This window comes from Gopherus flavomarginatus, chromosome 1 (genome assembly GCF_025201925.1).
Source record: "Gopherus flavomarginatus isolate rGopFla2 chromosome 1, rGopFla2.mat.asm, whole genome shotgun sequence".
Lineage (NCBI taxonomy): Eukaryota > Metazoa > Chordata > Testudines > Testudinidae > Gopherus > Gopherus flavomarginatus.
The window spans coordinates 59,377,557-59,391,985 of record NC_066617.1 but is presented as its reverse complement, the minus strand read 5'-3'; the positions used below and the strand labels follow the sequence as shown (position 1 = coordinate 59,391,985).

The following is a 14,429-nucleotide window of genomic DNA, read 5'->3' as shown; positions in this document are numbered from 1 at the left end:
GGAGCTTGTATTGCAGTTGGAGTGCTCTTCCTGCACAGATGATATCTTTAGCGAAAGGAAAATCATTTTGCCTTGTAAATCTACTTCTCTGAAGAGATCTTCTTGCAGGATTCTCACTCACAAATCCACTTACCCCTTAGAGTTTGGAGATTACTATTTAGAGGTGTCCCCCTTTGTGCACCTTTGATTTTTTCGAGACATCTTTTATTATTTTTCCCCTATTGATCCTCTTGAACTGGCTTTTTCTTTCTGGGTGCTTCATCTCCCATGCAATAAATGGAACTGAGGTGACGTGTAAGCATACTTAATACTCAGTAGGAGTTGGTGCATGACAGCCAGTTGAGGGGACTCTCACTTACACCCTACTTTGTTATCCCTTGCCTCTAAGGGTAAAAAACCAAAACCTTGAGAGCTAGGAGAGTTCTGCTGGGCTCTCTACTGAGCTACGCCTGGGACTAAGAATTTTGCAAGATATCTTCAGAGAAGAAATGTTACAAAGTAGATAACATTCCTTTGTAGAAGGTTTGGCGGATGCTCCAACAGAACCCTTTTTTTTACCTTCTTGTTTGGGGGAATTTGATTCATTTCAGAGGCAAAACAAGAACAAAGCAACAGCTAGCCCACTTTTCATAAGGGTTTCTTTGAACCCAGGCAAAAATGTGATCCCTGGAAGAAACAGTTTAGAGCAGAATCCAGGAGCGAATGAATTCATTGGTGGCATAGCAATCTCTCTGCTCTCTTTCAGGTAGAATGGGGTGGGGAGGGGGTAGAAGAGCGAGAGAGATGATCATCTTTATTTTATTGTTATTATATTTCCTTCTCTATTTGCATGTGCCTTTATAGCTTACTATGTTCTGCAATCTTACTTTCATTTTCCTCTCTCTAAATGCATCTTTTTTTAATCTATTGTCTTTGTCACACCCTTTCCTTCTTTCCCATCATCCCCGTTGATTTTTCTCTCCACTTCCCTGTGTTTTTCATTTTTAACCATCCATTTATCCTTCCCTCTTTCATTTGCATCCCTTACAATCTCATCCTCACTTTTCTAGCTTTTTATCCCGAAACATATTTATTCTGTAAGGTTCTAATGTGTGTTTAAAGTTTTTAGTTGGGTTTCATGTCTGATTTACATTTGTGTAAAAATCCCAGCTTCTTCAAGTGTTTGCTGGTGTGGATCCCACTCTGGCTGTGCATACACCTCATATGCATGACACTGGAAGCTTTGAGCAGCAGTGTTTGTTGGGTTTCACCTAGTCTGTGCATGTCTTGCTGCCCTCCCCAACGTAAGGATACAAAGGGCATATCAGTTGTAACTATCTTACTTTCCTCTTATCATCAGTGGCATAGAGACAAAACCAGGCTGTGTCCATCCATGTGCTACTCCTTAGTATATTCTCCTCCTTTTCCTGTTTAGATTCCAAGGAAAGGTAGAGCAGGATACTGGACCAAACATGGTTCCCGTCACCAGTCTGCCTCCCCTAGCTGAGAGCATAAGAACTACTATTTGCCTTCAATCTACCCACAGAAGTTGAGTGCAGAGCTCTCTTGTAATACAGAGGCAGGTGACAAAGGATCAGCTTCCTACTTTGTACCTAGTAACACCAAAACAACCCCAGTACTTACATCTGTTACCAATGTGTCTGCACCAAATCCCTGAGTACCAACGCTGACAATCAAAGCTCTAATAGTTCCAGCAGACTTATCAGAAGTCACTAGTTCTCCAGCACCATCATCTCATCCTCTATACTGAGTACACAGCAGTCTAAGAGAGTCCAACAGCCTGGCCCATTGAAGGCTACTCCCAAATAAAAAGATCTTAAGAAGCTAGAGCTCTCTGGGAGAAAGGAGTTGTTCCTCTGTCTTTCTCTAATCACAAATAACAAATGACAAGCACTGTTTGCTAAATATGATTTTTTTATTTTTAACCCGGGACAAAGCATCTTCCTCAAGATACCAGAAAGGAATTACAATCTGTAATTGAGGGTCTGCTAGTAGCAAAAACATCTCTGCAAGCAGCCATGGATACTTTGGATATGGCCGCTCAATCCATGGCCATTGCAGTCACAGTGAGGAGAACATCCTGGCTACAAGCATCAGATATCCAAAAGGAGGTGCAGAATACCATTGAGGACCTGCCCTTTGAGAGCATAGACATATTCATCACCCACACAGATGATTATTTTTATTTGCTGAAGTATTCCATGGCCACTTTATGATCACTATCTATACCCCTGCCTCATTGCGGAAGCCCTTCAGATTCCAAAGCTAGACTAGGTAGAGAACACCCAGTTATTCTGGACAACAGCCTACTGATTGAGAGGGCTGGAGAACATGGTTTATGAGGAGAGGCTGAGGGAACTGGGATTATTTAGTCTGCAGAAGAGAAGAATGAGGGGGGATTTAATAGCTGCTTTCAACTACCTGAAAGGGGGTTCCAAAGAGGATCGATCTAGACTGTTCTTAGTTGTAGCAGATGACAGAACAAGGAGTAATGGTCTCAAGTTGCAATGAGGGAGGTTTAGGTTGGCTATTAGGAAAAACTTTCACTAGGGGGGTGGTGAAGCACTGGAATGGATTACCTGTGGAGATGGTGGAATCTCCTTCCTTAGAGGTTTTTAAGATCAGGCTTGACAAAGCCCTGGCTGGGATGATTTAGTTGGGGATTGGCCCTGCTTTGAGCTAGGGATTGGACTAGATGACCTCCTGAAGTCCCTTCCAACCTAATATTCTATGATTATCCCACTAGAAAGAAGCCTGGGTTTTCATGACAGAGACCATGGTCATCTGTAACCACCAGCTTCATGCACAGTTATCTAGGCAGTAGGTTTGAGGTGCAAGGTCAAGTGTCACAATCCAGCCAGGACAGAGCCTGCCTCCCCAAGCCCTGCCCTGGGATGCTGTTTTTCTTATCGTTAACTACCAACAAATAGGTACTAGAAATCATCTTTGGCAGGTTCTCCATTCAGTTCCAGTCTCTGCCTCAATCCCCCTTCTCCATCCCTTTTCAGGGACTCTTCTCTCAAAAAAACTACTGAAGGAAGTGGCTTCCGTTCATCATCTAGGAGAGGTACCTCTAGAATTCAAGGGAAAAGTTTTTACTTCTGGTATTTCTTTATTTGGTGGGGAGGGTGTTCTTCATCCTATCTGGGACTGGAGAAGACTCAACAAATATCTACATAGTCTCAGATTCAGGATAGTAACATTCGCCTCCATCATCTCTCTTTACAAGCTCATGACCAGTTTGTGGCTCTTTAACTCCAAGACACACACTTCCGTATTGAGATCCATCTGACCCACAGGAAGTATCTGTGATTGACAGTAGATTCCAGGTGCTATCAATGCAAGGTCCTGTCTCTCCACAGCATTGAGAGAATTCACAAAGTGTCTTGCAGTGGTAGTGGCACATCTGAGGAGAGAGAATGTTCACATCTACCCATTTCTAGATGATTACCTGATCAAAGACAGATCCTATTAGGAAGTCTCCATAGCCCTAAATTCTGTCCTTGATCTAATTAAAGTGTTAGGCCAAATGATAAATTGCAATAAATCATCTCTCAGCCCATTGCAGTTATGTAGAGTTTATAGGAGCTCTAGTAGACTTCAAATCATCAAGGATGTACCTTCCTAAATGAGAGATTTCAGTCTATCAAAACAGTAATCCCCAGCATCAGGTCCATCAACCACAGTGAGGATCAGTCTCAAACTCTTAGATCATGTCAATTTGCACTTACATGACACTGCTATCCAGACTTCACCCGCAACTGTTACAGGGCTAGCTAAGGTTGGTTTATCACCCCATGAGACATTAGATGGACATGCATATTGTAGTTCCAGCTCGCATCCTATCAGATTGGTGGACATGTTCTCAGAATATCTGCAAAGTTGTACTCTTCTCCACCTCTCCAGCCACAAAGATACTGATGCTTCGGGAACAGACTTGGATGCCTACTTGGATCAACTTCAGATACAAAGAAGGTGAGACTACACATATATGTCTTAGAATGCTGGGCAGTCAGATTAACCTGCAAAATCTTTCTTCTGGCTTTGAAGAGTCCCACCATACAGATACTCACGGAAACACATCTGCAATTGTTATAACCCTGGATGAAGCTTCTCATGGTGACCACTCACCAGGTTGCTGTACTGGACCCAAATATTTGATCCCACCTGCTCTTAGGCTGGCTGGGCTCTGAGCAGAGTCCAGGTACCTGATTGGGCTCTGTACTTCTGGGTGCAGGTCCCCTCTGTCTGACACTGCTTCCTGAGAGAGAGGACACTGCAGTCCAACTACCTAGGCCCTGAAACTATGCCAAACTATGCCTGAAACAGTCCCAAAGTCTCCCTAGCAGCTCTTGTATGCTCCAAGAGTCCCACTGAAGCTATGGACCCCCTGGATTACTGTTTCACCTTTGGGGGACTACGTGTCAGTCAAAGCAAGTAACACACACTTTCCACAGGAATTTCTAAACCAGTTATGCTTTACTCACAGACAAAGCACAGGAGCTGTGGAAAAATAATAAAAACCTGCACACAAATCTTCCTCAGTTTTGTCATCATTTCGAGAGCCTTTTGGGTTTTGATCCATCCTTTCAGGGTCCCATGGCCTCCTTGTCTTGTCTTGCTGCACAGCTTTACTTCCTATTTCTGTTTATGGTTTTTCTTTGTAAAATGGCCAGAGAGAGAGCCTCCTTTTATAAGGATTTAGTCAGATGACTCTCCAGAGTGACTTCAAGTGCCTTAACAGGGGATCCACTGCTTGGTTAGCCCTCGTGGGAGCCGTGGTTCTTCTGGGCAGTAGGCAGCTCATAGTTTTAAGGTTCTTTCATTTGAATGGAAGATCATCCAGGTTAACCACGCTTGCTCAGTTTTCATTACTAGCCCTCTGCTAGGTGCAGGAATTTCTTCTGATACCTGAGGTTTTCAGTTTAAGATTGAGACTGCAGAGCCAAGGTGAAGGTAAAGAACAGTTTTACACTCAAAATAGCATTCACAAAACAAAACTGAGTTTGTCGTTTTAGTGTAATGTCTGCACAAGTCTGTATTAATCCATCACATTATGTGAAAAAACAAGAGATTCATTCATCACCTCTCATTCGTGCTCTCATCACAGAGAACACAAAGTGCCAAGTATTTTCCTGCCAGGTGGGGCATGAGTTCAGGACCTCGGCAAGATTATAATGTATTGTATTACCGTAGTGCCTAGGAGCTCTAGTCATGGATCAGGACCCCTTGTGCTAGGCGCTGTACAGAACAAGAAGATGCTCTCTTCCTCAGAGAGCTGACAATCTAATTATAAGACGAGAGACAACAGAAGAATACCAGACAGATGGAGCAGTACAAGAAAACAATGAGACAGTATTGCAGGGGTGGCCAAACCATGGCTCATGAGCTGCACATGGCTCTTTTACAGTTAAAGTGTGGCTCATGGAGGGCCCCCCCCATTCTCCTCCTACCAGACTCGGGGTGTGGAGCTCAGGGCTTCACCCCTGCGGCGGGATGGTGAGCGTAGGCGCTTCTGCCAGAAATGACTGGAGGGGGCACAATGTAAAGGGTTCCCCCAAGAGCTTGAGTCATGCCCCCCACCTTACGCTCAGCCGCCACTCTCTGCAGCTCCCAGGTGTTAGCTCCATGTGGAAAAGCAGTAGCAAACCGCTGGGAGCTGCACAAAGGGGCTGTTGCTTTAGCTCTGTGAGGAGAGACAGCAGCAAAAGCAGCAGCTCTGTCTGCAGCTCCCAGCTATTTGTCACGGTCTCATCTCATGGGAGCAGCTCCCAGCTTGCTGTGGATTGGGATGTGATGGTACTATGTGACCAAACAGGGCTAGCGCATCACTTCTGGCTTCTGACCAGTGGGGAGGGGCCCCCCATGGGCCGAAGCCTTGAGTCCTGGCAGGCACACTTCCACTCTTGAATTTCTGACGATTGGCGTATGAAGCTCAGAGGGTCAGTTAGTTTGGCCATCCTTGTAATATTTTTCACTATGTTAGGCAGTAGTCTCAGCACACCAGCAGGAATCAAGGTCTCCTGTATGCACTTCCTCCAATTCCTCTCATACCCAGAGTGGTGATAAAAATCAGACAGGCCTAATAGCTTTTTAGTCATCCAGACAGTTCTGGCTGGCTGACCTAATTCAGCAACTCAGCCTAAAATACATTTGCAGACTTGACATATCACAGAAATCAGCCAAATTCTACGTTCAGACCTGAAACCATTACTTCTAACAGCCTGGAAGTTGGCTGGCTAAGTGCTACTGAGAGATTGTTTGATGTAGGTATGAGAAATCTTGCTACAGAGCAGGAAGCCCTCCATAAGGGGAACTCAATCCTCAGAATGGAAATGATTCTCAATCTTCGCAGAGCTGTGACCCTTCGGAGAGCCGTATCCCCAAGATTTTGATTATATTCTGTACCTGAAACTCTGGGTTCTCCATCACTTTCATCAGGAGACACCTTGCAGCAATTTCAGCATGCCAGCCTCTGGTTCAAAAGTTTACTGTACCAACGCAAGCTGGTCCAATAAAAAATAACATCTCACCCATCTTGAGCCTCTGGTTCAGTCATACTCCGTATTCTTCCATCATACTATTTCTAGATGTTTTTTAAAGGGTTAACGTTACATTTTCTTTCTGAGGAGAGAAATAAATGTGTAAAATTAACTTTCCCTCCACTCAGGGAGTGCTCTTGTTTTTGAGATCTCGTATTGTACTTGTGAGTCTCGTGGAGCCCCCCCAACCCATTTGGACCTCTCAGTGATTGCTCTCTTCACCACTTTACTCTCCAGATGGCCTTTTCGGGGCCTTTATATAATCTGGAAGAGTTCGTGAACTCCAAGCCCTCATGGCCAACCCTCCTCATAGCATATTCAATCAGTATAAGGCTGGTGTTGAGACTTCATCTTAAATGTATTCCCAAAGTAGTTCCCATGTTTCCATTTAACCCAGTTGATAGAAAACTGGGGGAATCATTCTTAAACCCCATTCCACTCCAGTGGAAAAGAAACTCCCCACCGTAGATGTTGCTAGGGCCCTGCTATGTTACCTAAATAGTACAAAGAAAGCCCTTTAGATAAGCTTCATATCTTTTATCGCACTAAATAATAATGTTTCGGGACAGTCCTTATCTTCTCAGAGATTATTTAAATGGATTATGCAGTAGGGATGTAAAATATTAACCGGTAAGCGTTAGGCTTACCATTAACCGACCTTAACCGTCTGCGTGCTGGCAGGAGTGGCCCTGGCCGCACCCTGGGCCAGCTGGAGCAGCCCTGGCCCCTCTCCCTTTAGTGAGTTAAAGGATATAATTTTAAGGTTACATCCCTATTATGCAGTGTATTTCAGTCTGTTCCCTCATGGCAGGCGTACCTCATTCCCCAAATATCAAAATTCAGTCAACCAGAGCTCAGGCTGCCTCCTTTGCATATTTATGGGAATATTCCCATATCTGACATCTGGAAGGTAGTGTAGTTGTAGCCATGTAGGTTGCAGGATATTAGAGAGACATGGTGGGTGAGGTAATATCTTTTATTGAACTAACATCTGGTTGGCGAGAGAGACAAACTTTCAAGCCACACAGAGCTCTTCCTCAGGAAGCCGCTTGGGGCAAGATAGAGAAGTACAAGGCATTGGGAAGACCTCGTTTGGAATACTATGTACAGTTCTGATCATCCATGTTCAAGAAAGATGCATTTAAACTGGAACAACTGCAGTGAAGAGCTATAAGGATGATCCGGGGGCTGGAGGGCCTATTTTATGAGAGAAAAGTGGAAGAGATTGCTTGTGTAGTCTTGCAGAAAGAAGGTGGAGAGAGGATACGATTGCCCTGTATAAACACGTTAGGGGGGTAAATACCAGGAAGGGTTGAAAAGCGATTTAAGTTAAAGGATAATGTTGGTACAAGAAAAAAAGGGATGTAAACTGGCCATGAACAATATCAGGCTGGAATTAAAAGAAGGTTTCGAACTATCAGAGGGGTCAGGTTCTGGAACAGCCTCCCAATAGGAGTTGTGGGGCAAACAACTTAATTAGTTTTAAGAGCGAGTTGGACAAATTTATGAGTGCAGTTTGTATGATGGGATTGGTTAGATAAAGACCAGAATGAATTTTTCCCCATATGTGTATTTTTGAAGGTGGTGTGTTTTTTTTTAATCTCCTTTCTCTGAAGCATCAGGGATGTCCACAACTGGAGATGGGACACTGGATGGGGTGGGCCAAAGCTCTTGGGTGGCACCGAGCATTCTCTCTCTCAGGTGATTTGCTGGCTCATTCTTCCTCACATATCCAGGGTCTAGCTAATCACCATATATGGGGTGAGGAAGGAATTTTCACCCAGGTCAGATTGAGAGCAACCTTGGTTGTTGGGTTTTGTTTGTTTGTTTGTTTAAATTTCTCATGTGGGAGCAGGTCACTTGTCAGGATTATATGTGTACATCTCACATAATCATTTCCTTGCCATTGCAAGGGCCTCGAGCACTGGTATATCTGAGTCCTTCTTATTCTCTGGCTGTAGCACATAAAAGTCTAGTCTCCTGTGGGCTGTAATTGTTTGGTTAATTTCAGTTGTTGGATTTAGTATGTGGGTGCTGTGTGGTGATTGATATATGGGAGGTCAGACCACAGTGGTTCTCAACCTATTTGCCATTTTGGGCCACATCCAATACTGTCTGTATGGCCCTGAGAATGTCACATGGGCTGCATCTGTGTGCTGATTGGGCTGCAGGTTGAGAACCACTGGACTGCATGACCTAGTAGTCCCTTCTGGCCTTAAATTCTGACTCTGTGATCATGCCTTTGACCTGGACTTGAGATCAGATGCCAAATTTGAGAAGGCAGTGTTACAATCATAGTTAGTGACAGCTAGGACCTTTTGATTCCATTTTCCACACAGGGTACTGTTAGCTGTTAACCTAGAGAGGGATCCATGTGGACAAATACTCAAAGAAAGAATTGTTACTTCTCAGCAATAACTGTGGTTCTTCAAGATGTTCTGTCCATGTGGATCCCACAAATCACTCTATATCTGCTTCTTCAGTCTTCCCTAGTTGTGATTCAGGATTAGTGAGGAACTAAGGGATGGCTCGGGCCATGAGGATATGCAGGGCCCAAAAAGACTCAAAGATTTTGATCTCTCATTCATGAGGTGAATGCACACTTAGAGTGGGATCCACACAGACTAAACATACCAAAGAACCACAGATACTGTAAAGTGAATTAACTGTTCTTTCCCTTTCTTCCTTCCGAGTATTAAGTATCTTCGAAGAAAACTTTAACTGAAGAATCATTGATGCCAAATACTGATTCTGTGTTTTCAGGATGATGTTTCGTTGAATGGATACCAGAAATACTTGATATCACAGTCCTCCCCTGCCCCTCTGACTGCAGCAGAAGAGGAACTTCGGCAAATTAAGATTAATGAGGTACTACATTGTCTGGGAAGACAGGCAGGGGGATGAGTGGAGAATTCCTGAACTATTGTAGGAAGAAGCTTGCAGGAGGAGAGAAGCAAACCAGTCAGAAGTTTTCAGAAAGCCTACAGGGTGGGACAGGGACACACAAACAGGGTTGGGCATTTGGCCAGTCCAAACAATAATTGGCCAATTGACTGGTCAAATAATGTCAAAAATGATCCAGTATTTTCAAGTACTAACTTATTAGCACAGTAACAAAAGAGAATAAGACTTAGCCTTAGATAGATACTTGTGCCCAATTACAAAAAAAATAAAGTAACCTAATTGGAAGTTAGCTTGGAAAAACATGAAACAGAATGAAAAGAAAATTACAACAAATGAAAGAATAATCATATCACCTCTTTTGGTAATGTTAGGTTAGCATTTAAATGTGAACGTTATTCAAGACTAAACGGTTACAAAAGAAAAGAATCAATAAATAAAACACACAGCAAATATAAAAAGTCATTTTTAAATGCACATATGCTTAGTAGGCAGCAGTCCAACTCGTTAAGCAGTTTAATGGTTGTCCATCTGTTTTCTTTGTGTTGGGAGAGGAGGTTTAATGGCCATTAAGCCTCCATTCCCTTTCCTGCTCCCTTCTGAGTTGATTTCTGTATGTTTGTCTAGTCAGTTTAGACTGCAAGCTCTTCAAGGCAGGGAACGGTGTCTTTTAACTTGTTTAATGTGGTCTGTAAACCACTATGTACATTGATGGTCTGAAATACAAATAAAGCTATACGTACATACTTGACCATACGAACCAATCATGAGGCTCAGCTTTCAGTTAGTTCTCCTTTTCCCCCCCGCAATAGGTGAAATTAGCAGGTAGTGAATGATCAAGACTTCTAAGTAGGTTTTCTAACAGAGCCTGCTGCCTACATCAGGACATTCTTGCTGGAATATTTGACAGTTTGACTGCAGTCAACTGACATTACTTGACTGGTCAACTGACTGGCTTGCCGAGCCAAAGCACAAAGAATGTCATATTTTCTGTTACTAGCTGGGATTTAAATGTATACTTTAACACACATAATATGTGCAGTGTGATTTAGCATTGCTCCAAATATCTTAATCTTTTCATTTCCTGTTTTGTATGATTTTAGATTTTTAAACTTTAATGTTGCATTAACTTCACTTTTTGATTTTAATATTAACATCTTGGGTTTATTTCGATTCAAGTCTAGCCCTTTTAATGTTGTACTTCAGTGATGATGATGAACATAAATCAGCTACAGGAAAATGCTTGTGTGGCTTTGGAAGATACAGTCTATATATAAATAAGCTGCTGAGATAAATTCTGATCAGTTAGATTTGGAAAATAAAATACAGAGCACAAAGTTCATTTTATGAACATTGCACATGTGGACAATAGTTCTTCTCTGAAAAGTGACTCTAAGTGATATAATTGGTTTCCATATTTGTAGGCTTTTGATGAGTTCCATATCAAATTTGCTAAGTTTACAAAAAAATATATGTTTTTTCTAACTGCCAGACAGCACTAGGATTCCACCTGGAATATGAAAGTCAGGCTGTTTTTCTTTCTGTTTTATACATAATCATCAGTATTAAAGATTCTGAAATTGCAACTTAACTAATTATTCTCTTGATATTTTAGCACTGCCAAGAATTTAGAGTTATGGGAGAATGATATAAAAAACAGATTTGTTTTTGTTTTTAAGAAAAGTAAGCAGATGTGATTCTATAAACAAAAAAGGAACAGATCTGTTGAGTAAGGCAAAGCCATTTTAGTCATTTTTTAAAATATCTGTTACTCACCAAATGCAGAATGAAATAGTACTTACTGTGAGACTAAAATCTGTGTGAATACTTTGAAGATTTTAGATTATAAATAAACTGATTTCTATTAATTCCAGGTACAAGTGGAAGTCGGTGTAGATACCAAGCATCAGACACTGCAAGGAGTAGCATTCCCTTTGGCTAAGGAAGCTATTCAGGCTTTGGAAAAACTGAAAAATAAACAGCTCAACTACGTGCAACTGGCAAGTACAAACTATTGCATTTAATTATTTTACAGAATACAATTATGCAGTAGTTTAAATTGTGCATGTATGAACATGTACTGCAAGTGTTTAATTCAGAATAGGATTCTAAATGATCTGTTTTCTCATATCAGGTTCTCTGGCTATGCTGCTCTCTTTATCTGCTCTAACTTGTGTTTGTTTAACAGCAAATTGATATAAAAAATGAAACTATTGTTTTGGCCAACACACTCCATACTGAACTTAAGGATTTGCCAAACAGGATTCCAAAGGATTCTGCACGCTATCATTTTTTCCTTTACAAGCATTCCCATGAAGGAGATTACTTGGAATCCATAGGTATGAGAATTCCTATATATGAAATTTCATTTGTTCATTTCATATAACTTAGAAGTAATCTTGAGATGGAAAAGTTGGTATGTAAATGATAAAATTTGCCGCATAGTTTCAGTGGTCAAGGCTTTCAAAAGTGGCCACTGATTTTCAATGTCCTTTGGGCATTAGACTTTGAAACCGCTTAAGAAGGCCTGATTTTTGGAAAGTGCTGAGCACACTCTGAAAATCAAGCACTTTTTAGAGTGTCTCCAGTTGGGCACCCAAAACCATTGTTCAATTGAAAATATTGGCCAATATATTTCCATTCATTGGTCACTTATACGTTTACATTGTAACTGAAGAAGCATAGTGCTGTTATTTCTTCCCCTTCAGACTTTGTAGAATATTTTGATTAAATATCTGTCACAAGTCATGATTTAAAGGCAATGGTTCTAACACCATTTTCATTCTGCAGTATTTATCTACTCTATGCCTGGGTATACGTGCAGTATTCGAGAACGGATGCTATATTCTAGCTGCAAGAACCCACTGTTAGAAATTGTAGAAAGACAACTGTGGATGCAGATAATTAGAAAGGTAAGCATATTAGAGGTCCCATATCTGTGCAGTGAAGGAAGAACATTAATTTCCTTTATCTTGAGTTTTATCTTCTGTATAGCTGAATTTTGTTGGTTAATGTATAACCATTTAATTTTGACTACACTTGTATGTCAATATTAAAAATGTTTGAGACCAAATAACCAAGCTGAGCCAATTTATTGTCTATAAAGAAAACAATATGGTACCAGAAAGGAAGTTTAATACATCACCAGTCCTTCTGGGAAGCAGGTTCTCACTGTGTGTTCAGTTAACATTACACGGAATTTTGATCCCAAAATACACCCCCAAAACTATCTCTGTTTATATTAGACCTGTTTACAAGTAAGAAGCACTATATATGTCACCCTTAGGACTAAATTTTTCCCAATTACCTTGTTTTACTGGTACCATGGTATACTCCTCTTATCTCTTGGTTTCGAACACTGCATTCCAAACTATTTGGGCCATGAAGGCACTCCCCTACCTCTACCAGGGTAGAATATTTACATATCTTACCTTTGACAGTTTTCCCATTTGCCTATGCAAGATGTTGACTTGTACTTTTACGTGGTATTGTGGAATACTTAAGCGATCAAGAGAAGGCATAATACAATTTATGATTACCCAACACTTAATATAATATACCATGTGTATAATGCCTATTAATATGTGAGTGTAGCCTGTATGCATTGGCTAACAATGTTTATGAGGTCAGGCAAAATTTTTAGGGCTGTCAATTAATCGTAGTTAATGCATGCAATTAACACAAAACAAATTAACTAGATTTAAAAAAAAAGTTGCAATTAATCGTAGTTTTTAATGCCCTATTAAACCATAATAGAATACCAATTTAAATTTATTATAAATATTTTGCAACTTTTTCTACATTTTCAAATATATTGATTTCAATTACAACACAGAATACAAAGTGTACAGTGCTCACTTTATATTATTTTTATTACAAATATTTGCACTGTAAAAAAGATAAACAAAAGAAAATGTATTTCAATTCACTTCATACTAGTCCACTCAGTCCTACTACTTGTTCAGCCAGTCACTAAGACAAACAAGTTTGTTTACATTTACAACAGATAGTGCTGCCCAATTCTTATTTACAGTGTCACCTGAAAGTGAAACAGGTGTTTGCATGGCAGTGTTATAGCTGGTGTTGGAAGATATTTATGTGCCAGATATGCTAAACATTCACATGCTCCTTCATGCTTCCATTTGTAGGCTCTAAAGTATTGTTTTGTGTTTGAGTGCAGCTTTGTTTAAAAAAAAAAAAATCTACATTCGTAAGTTGTACTTTCATGATAACAAAAATTACACTTTCAAAACCAATTAATTTTAGGCATTGACCCTGTAACTTTAATTGCTATCTTTAAGCACCTTAATTAGTGTAAACTAGGATTTGTAAATAAGTGCATGTCTTCTCTTGTAAAGAATTCCAGTCATGTATTACCATATAGAAAAAATTGCTTCTAAACTCAAGAACTGATAATATTTAATGGGGCCCTTCAAGGACCGCAGTACATCAGGTCATGTTCTTAAACTGCAGATGCTACAAATAGGGGAGAGCTTTTAAATTTTGTTTGTGTGGATCACATTTCAGTATTAAAATCATGGCAGGATTAATAGCAATTAGAGATTCTCTTTCATTGCAATGTTCATCTATTGAAGCTATGTCAAAAATAACTTTGTATATACATGTTTCTTAGATATAGGTCAATATGCTCCCCTTTCTTTAAAATTAAATAACGGCATGAAATGACCTTTTGAAATGACTAGGAAAAGTATTCCTGAGGACTTATTTCACTTCTTGCTGCAAAGTAGTTGCTGATGGATCTATTACTGGCCCTGGTTGGGATGCCGGGAAATTCTAAATGCTCAGTGGTACAGGGTCAAATAATTTTTCAGAGATGTAAATTCATACAATAAAACCAGTGGATTTTGGCTTGAGAACAATAGTTTTCTTCCAGGCAGGGCTTTGTTTTGACACGTTTATAGATAAAGATTTTAATTAATTATAATTTCTTTCTTGTCTGAATAGTTACACTGGGTTGGGCTGTAT

General features: G+C 40.6%; 1 protein-coding gene across 1 annotated transcript in view; it reads left to right on the top strand.

The window, feature by feature from the left end:
- The window catches only part of TWF1 (twinfilin actin binding protein 1), a 41,721-nt gene that overhangs the window by 22,027 nt on the left and 5,265 nt on the right, over window positions 1–14,429 (top strand). The window contains exons 5-8 of the mRNA XM_050936415.1: window positions 9,306–9,410; window positions 11,318–11,443; window positions 11,632–11,782; window positions 12,234–12,355. Coding sequence (XP_050792372.1) covers window positions 9,306–9,410; window positions 11,318–11,443; window positions 11,632–11,782; window positions 12,234–12,355 — 504 coding nt within the window. The remainder of the gene's footprint in view (window positions 1–9,305; window positions 9,411–11,317; window positions 11,444–11,631; window positions 11,783–12,233; window positions 12,356–14,429) is intronic.